Raw genomic sequence first — 7,537 nt, 5'->3', positions numbered from 1 at the left:
CGCCCGTCCTTGTCCCTCGCTGTCTTTGTGGTTCGTTTGTTCGCGCAGTTAAACAATGCTCGCTAATATCTACCAACTCGCCCAACAACAAGTTCTTCTAAGCCAATGGGAGTTGCGGGCTCCCCCGCGTCCTTGAGGAGCGCGCATTCGCTTGCACTCGCTTGCAGCTCAAGGGCTGCCGCGGCTCGTTATAAACTTTATTTGAAATAGTTTCACGATGAATTAGATGTTGATATTTACAGAAATTGTTGTTTATAAGACATACTGCCCGAATATGTGGTTTTCGAAAAATTGACTTGTTCGTGATTTTTCGGTTTTCAAAGGTCCGCGCCCCCCTTAAAGCAGCCGCCATCAAAGTAGAGAGGACAAACTTTATTCTGCGTGTCTCCTATTGCAGTACTTCTGGCATCATGTAAATGTAGCCAGGACGTCAGCCACTTCCTGGGCCAAGTTTTTGAGTTCTACGTTGTCTCGGGCAGCCACTGCTGATATCGTGCACTGCAGCTTCTCAGAAGATGGCCCCATAATCCAGGATGTTTGAGTGGCTGCAACACAGTTTCCAAAACATTGATTAAATTCCTGTGGCACAGGGAAGCTACTGAAAACATTGCAAAAAAGTTTCAGCCAAGAAAAAAAGAAAGGGGGCATGGCAAAATTAAGATGCACAAGGCCGTAATTTTTTCACCAGCTATATTTACTCTGTCAATTCATTACTGAAACCAGGAGTGATGGACATGTGCGATAATAGATTCAATGCTAAATACTTAGTTGTCAATATGGTAACATCACTGGATGTGACTGCTGCTATATTGTCACTGAAGTCGAAAACGTCTTTAGCATTTGATGGTGTCCCAGCTTTTATTGTGAAAGCATGTGCGTGTTTGTTTATGGAGCGTCTTGCACACATTCCAAAGTTAATTTTTGAGCAAAAATGGTTTCCAGAAATGTGGGAGATCTGCACTGTCGTCCCAGTGCACAAGTTTGGTGCCAGTGGGAAAATAGAAAGCATTATTTTTCTTTTCATTTCAAATGCAACATTTTATTGCAACAACATGGCTTCATGCCTTGGTGATCTGCAGATGCCAAATGTGTGTCTTTTCTAAATGATGTTGAGGCTGGAGGTTAGGTAGACTGTGTTTACTTTTCCAAAAAGCTTCTGCTTTGGTGATTTCCAACATTCTAATACATTAGTTAAACATGTACAATGCCAGTGATTCTCTTTGTTTGTTCCTTAAGGACTATTTGTATCAACATAAAAATTCTCTTCATGTATCAGGAAGTTTATCAGAACCATATATTGTGAGCCATGGTGCACCCCAGGGCTCAATTCTTGGGCCTTTTCTACAAGTTTATAAATGATACCACTCCTTGCATTACAAATGCCAAACTACTACAGTATTCTGACAATACAGAACTGTTTGCTCCTGCTAAAGAGATTAAGGACTATCATGCTTTACAAGGCGATGTTAATTCAGTGGTGAAATGATGCTGTTCTATGCGCTATAAATGAAAAAAAAATTTTTTTTTTTGTCTTTTACTTGAAAAAGCTGCCCTGTCCATATTGTGTTATTTACAGATACTGCAGGCCCTTCTGGGGCCCATGCAAAAGTGGATACTAAGAATTGCATACACACTGGATGGCCCACTGTTGAACAAAACGTCTGCAACTAAATATCTAGGCGTTCATTTTGACAGTAACTTAAAATTTGGTAAACATATGTTAACCGTATCGTTAGTGCATCTTTTAGTGTTCTTGGTTTTATATCCCGAATAACTTGTGGTTTTAATGATTCTCATTGTTTTATTACATTGTTTCAATGTTTAGTTGTTAGTAAACTTAAATATCATTCAACAGCATGGAATAGCGTTGGCATTGTTCTTCAGGAGGAAAATGAAAAAGTGCAATGCAGATTTATTAGTATACTTTTGATAGGTTTATGGGTCGTTTATATTACAGTCAGCTTCCGTCAATTTGACCCAGATGGGAGCGACAAAATGGATTGAATTATCTGCTGGACCGAATTGAACAAGAAGCAGAAATAACACCAAAACACAACGCAGATTTATTTGGCACTATTTGCCCTATTCTAACAGCGCACCAATTCATATGTGTGCCCAATTTCTATATGCACAAAGTCAAAAACTGACGTAGAAATGGCATTAAAGCTCCTAAAAAGTATAAATTTTACATACACCCGAGCTTTTAGCAAGAAAAATGAGCAAGGATCTAATATGTGCTGCAAATTGGTAGCTGGGTGTCTAAAGTGAGCTTCACCGCAGCGCACTTGTGTTTTGCGGTAAAGCATAGAGATGCCGCGCAGGCAGTTTTGGTTTTTTGTTCGAATGCAATGCGCAGGCGATTCTCGGCCCAATTTCCATGAATAAAGAAAGAAAGCTGCACGTTAGAATTAAGTCGATACCATAATCAGACATTGTCAGCTATGGTTATTGCTTGAAAATTCTCCTAGGGCAGGCCAAAAATAGGCATTTTCAACAGGGGATGGATGACGTGTGTTCAATGCATTCACTGCCGCTGAAAGGGTCGCTAGTGGGGTCACAATAGGGGTCAGGCATGCTAGTCAAGTTCAAGTTATCCAGCGAAGACCAAGTTTAGGATCAAAATAATGAAAGTTTGGCTCCATAGAAATGCATGGGTGCCGACCGGAACCTTCGGTCAGGATCAAATTAACCCGAGTCGAATTAGCGGACATCTACTGTATTACACTTAAATGAGAATTTGTAATAGGTAAAACATGAAAGCATTAAATTGGTGATAAGAAATTTAAGAATTTGTATTTTTCCAGAGGAGCATTAACGGGTATAGTGAATTAATGCCCATTTTTTTCTTCAATGTATTTGTTTTTATTTCTCGAGAGGGCAATCTAGGTGGAAGCATCTGTTTAGAGTTAATAAAGTTAGTAATCCTAGTCCCATAATTTGTTTGTGATGTTTACTTAACAGTGTGAATAGTATTGACAATGCTGACATTTTAATAAATGATACCTCTATTCATAAACACAATATTTACTAGTTATACTGGTTATACCTATCTTGATCATGTTACGTGCATTTTGTTGCATGTATTTTGTCTAAGAACTCTTTATCTTTCTATTGCGTGCCAAATCAGAAGGCTTTTGTATGCTGTTTTTAAGAACATACATAAACAATTGAACTCAATTTCATCATCCACATCTTTTTTCTGAGCTGAAATTTTCTTCAAATCATGGATTACTAACTCACACAAAGTTTCAATCTATTCGCCTTCTGAAAAGGTCATATTCAAGCGGTTTAACTTCATAATTTGATGGTGGCAAGATATGGTCACTGACATGATGTTACTTAATAGATTTTACATTGAGATGCAAACGAACCCCAAAAACACTGGCTTCCAATCAGCATACATTTCAATACAATTTTGACATGCTTGCTGATGAGCAACGTTACCTTTAAGCAAGTGCAATTCAACATTTAAGTAGGTAGTAATTTTTCTTTTTTTTTTATAATAAAGAGCATGCTTCTTCTATGCTACTTTTATGTCTACACCAAAATTAAGACCCAAGGAGCTGGACAATGTGTTCACTAAAGCAGGAGTTACCTTGTATTCGCTCCACAAAGGTCTTCAGCAGCTTGAGGGCTTCAAGACAAAGGCTGGAGTACTTTGTCATTTCTGGTGAAACGTTCACAAAAGTAAGAATAGCAATCAGTAACAGTTCGGCAAATCAGCATGAGTAATCTGCGCAATACATGCAATATTCCTCAGCCAATGTAGATAAAGCAGTAGAATCTTTCTGATACAGATGTCATGGTACCTCGGAAAACATACATACCCACAATTCGTGCGACCAGAATAGATCTAACTTCGTGGCATGAAAACAAAAGCTGAGACAGAAGGGAAACGACATACACATTCATTAACACCCAACTAAAGGTTTATTTCTGATACAACACAGTTTATATGTGAAAATCCATGCGCATGAGCCACATTACACTTGCTTGAAGGAACAAAAAATTGCCGACGAATACGTTAATTCTTAATGCGAAATTTGAGTGCAGCTCTTCAGCTGTTTTGGCTAAACCGTCTGTGAGCCTCGGACAATCCATCTCGTGCAAAACATTTCGCACCAGCCGCCGGAAATGGACTGTAGCATGGCGCAACTGCCTCTCTTATCGGGAGGTCGCAGGAGGCAGTGCATAGGCACATAGGAACGTTGTGCAGTGAAGAGATGGCAGCGACTGATTGACGCCACTGACGCTGCTAGCGAGTCAACTGAAGGTGGCTCTGTGTTTCAGCTTGAGAACCGCGCACCATGATCTACTGATACCAAGCCTGCACTTCGGCAACCAGAGAACACCGCGCGCTATCGCGTGGTCGCAGAGCGCGGTCGCCGCCACGAGAGTGGGGGGGGGGGAGGTGTACATGTAGTGGTGAACGGCGGCGGCTATGCGTTTCGGCTTGGGCAGCAGCACATCGTGGAGATCAACGCCCACCGAGCCGGCTCTGATTGCCGCCGCACAGTGGTGGCATTAGAGGAGGAGCGAAGAGAACAAGGCTTCTGCCGTGTGCAAGAGATGGCGCCAGGAGCGCACCCAGCTAGAGCAGCATGCTGGCCCCGGCTACGGAGCTGGTTACTGCGAGGGACAACAGCGAGGCACGACAGCAACGCGATATGGGTGCCAAAGAGCTGCGCTTTAAAGGTAAACCAACAAAGACCACGGGACGCTATGAAGAAGAAAAAATGATAAAGTTCAAGTAACATGCCAGATTCTGTTTGTTGGCCATCGCCTACATGTGACACCTATATAGCACAATTCCTGCCTTGACAAGGCAATAAATGGCACACTCACGCTATAGCTGTTGGCCCTAGCCATTTCTGCAGCTTCAACTACTTCTCTCATTAGCTGGTCAGCAGGTGAATATAGAACAGCATACATTTCGAACTCTGGTTCTAAACCATTATGCCTTTAATTGGAACTTGGTACTTGTGTGTGTTGTTTCCCTTCTGTCTCATCATTTGTTTCTACGAAGCTGTTGCATCATGGAATACCAACTAGGCAGATCTCTAACACCAAAACAAATCACAGCATCAATACGAAGGTAAGACATTTAGGGAAGGAGAAGAAAGGGCGTAAACCAAGGGACCCGATTTTTTTGAATCATATCATAAAAAACCAACAAAGAATTATTTCCTTCATTGAATTTGTAAGTACTAGTAATTTCCCTGTGTTGTCCTTGGTGTCTTTGTTGGCTTCTTATGATAAGACATTATGCTTACTTATGGTGATCATGTTTGGGTGAATAAACCCTTAGTGGTTTCTGAGACCTTTCTTCACTCAATGTCATTCAGCTGACCGTTCTGGTATGTGTAAAACCTTGTGCTCATTTCTTCCCGTAAGTTGCTAGTGCACATTTTCCACTGCAGAAAACTGATGGCATTTAGCATCTGAGCGTTCCAGGGTGTTTGCTTATAGCAACTGTCAGCACTATCATCACTGTCATGTTCCTGTTGTGGTTTGACTGCGCCGACATGGTACTCGATTGTCTCAATTGTCTCTGCACGTGGCAAGGTCTGCAGTGACGAAACCATGGGTCCATGCTTCAACCCAGTTATTGCTCTGGTCACTCTATGGAGGCTGATCTGCTACTGGACAACTTCAAAATCCACACTTGCACAAAGAATTTGTTATCAAATATACTAAAACCTCACAATCACAGTAACCAACCACGGTAAGCAGTGTGCCGAGGTGAAGCGCTGTTGGCACCCCCCCCTTATCCCTACAAAGTGAATGTTTCAGATGGTCAAAGTCTGTCCACAGCTCTATACCACAACATCTCTAGCAGAATGCAGTGCAACTTATGAAAGAAAATCAAGGTCTAGCACGTGCACACACCGTGATTTCACTGAAGACGAAGAGCCGCATATGCGCCGTACAATCTGTGCACGTAGTGCATCCCAAAAATTATAAGGCTGCAGAGGCCCAATAGGAAGTGAATCTGGCCTGACAAGCACAGCAGCATTTCAAAAGTAGTTCACAATGCATGGTGCTGCTAAGTTGCAAAGACAAGCTGTGACAACTCACCCAAAGCCTCGCAGGCCACCTGGACAATACCGTTGGCCATGGACACCACCTCCTCAGATGCCTGTGCTGGCCATGAAAGCCTGCGCACATGCGTTGTGTGAAGGGAACATACCAAGCTCAGCTTAAGTCAATGTGTGACTTAAGCCCAACGTGCTTAATGATGTTGACCCAAGCTCAGCTTCAGCCCAATGCGTTAGCTGTGGCTGCAGTGGCACTCTCTAGAAAAAGGTGGAGAGTGTTTCGCCATTTCAGCAATGCGACTACCCTCATGATTTTTGTTTATCGCTTTCCTTGCGGAGGGACAATACACGCACTGGCCCTCCAAGCAGCCCGGACAAGCAGTACATCAAACGCGGTGTGCTTTGTCATGGCACACTGCTTCCCAAGCTTCGCAACTGTCCTCTTTTTCTTTTTTGTGACTCCACGAAGAAAGCAGACGACAGAAAGCAGGGGTAGGTGCACTGCTGGAATGGCAAAGCTCTCTCCTCTTTTTCTTGACAGTATCACTCTGACCACAAGTCATGCATTGCAGCTCATATTGCACATGATTGTACATTGCTAAAGCGTGACAAGACAATGCGGTGACACAGAGGGAGCAATGGACATTACTATGCCCATATTGCAGTGTTAATTATTTATTACCAATGTGTTGCATGCTTGGGTCAATCATAAGCTTTGCAGTGCAGAGAAGAAAATGCTGCCTCAAATGCTGACACCCCTAAATAACCACCAAGAGAGAAAAATGTGTGCAGAATTCCAAGCAAAACAAACTGCAATACCCTTGGCAGCAGTATGAATACTTATGGTCAACTTCCAAGTTGGGAAGTGAAAAAAGTAATTTTTTAGTTTTTTCATAGTCAAACCTGATGTCCTTGTGAAATCTTGCCCTGAGTAGGCATTCTTGAATTAAGGGTTAGTGTGGCAAGACTTCGCCATAAGTACATGTCCAAGAGAGACAAATTGTACAAATTATTATTGAGAGTGCATTCTTGCTATGATTGCAGTCACGGAGTTGTATTGGTAAAAGGGCCTTTACAGAATAGCTCAACTTCAAAGTGTGCTTGAGCAACAACCTCAATTGTGTGACAGCACTCTGCATGGTACAAGTCTCTGCTGAGGGTTATGAAGATGAGGGGTGTGCGAGTACTCGAATATTCGATTTCAAATAGAATAGTGAAGGTTAGAATAATTCGAATCTAGAATATTAGACTTTTTCAATATCGATAGCTTCGGTAAATAACTCGTCCGTTGTCGGTGCCATGACGCAGGCAGCGTTCCCACGGCGTGTGAACTCTATCTGTACAAGGTTCCTCCAGGTTGACGATACCAATTGAAACAATGTGACATGGACAGTGGGAACTACAACAGCAGTGCATATGGAAAGCACTAGAGCATGTGTGAAGATTGGTCTGATTATCCACCAGAAGGCACGCTGATCGCAGCGAATATGCAAGCTCAG

General features: G+C 42.4%; 1 protein-coding gene across 2 annotated transcripts in view; it reads right to left on the bottom strand.

Moving 5' to 3' along the window:
* Positions 1 to 356: 356 nt before the first annotated feature.
* LOC142573223 (proteasome adapter and scaffold protein ECM29-like) overlaps positions 357 to 7,537 on the bottom strand; it is a 297,184-nt gene continuing 290,003 nt past the window's right edge. For both annotated transcript variants that reach the window (XM_075682816.1, XM_075682817.1), the window contains exons 29-31: positions 6,079 to 6,158; positions 3,596 to 3,667; positions 357 to 545 (exon numbers count right to left, since the gene is read on the bottom strand). In XM_075682816.1, the coding sequence (XP_075538931.1) occupies positions 409 to 545; positions 3,596 to 3,667; positions 6,079 to 6,158 (289 nt within the window). In that variant the 3' untranslated portion in view covers positions 357 to 408. The remainder of the gene's footprint in view (positions 546 to 3,595; positions 3,668 to 6,078; positions 6,159 to 7,537) is intronic.

Source organism: Dermacentor variabilis, chromosome 2 (assembly GCF_050947875.1).
Source record: "Dermacentor variabilis isolate Ectoservices chromosome 2, ASM5094787v1, whole genome shotgun sequence".
NCBI classification, from domain to species: Eukaryota; Metazoa; Arthropoda; class Arachnida; order Ixodida; family Ixodidae; genus Dermacentor; species Dermacentor variabilis.
The sequence above is the reverse complement of the archived record's forward strand: the minus strand, read 5'-3'. Positions and strand labels throughout refer to the sequence as shown.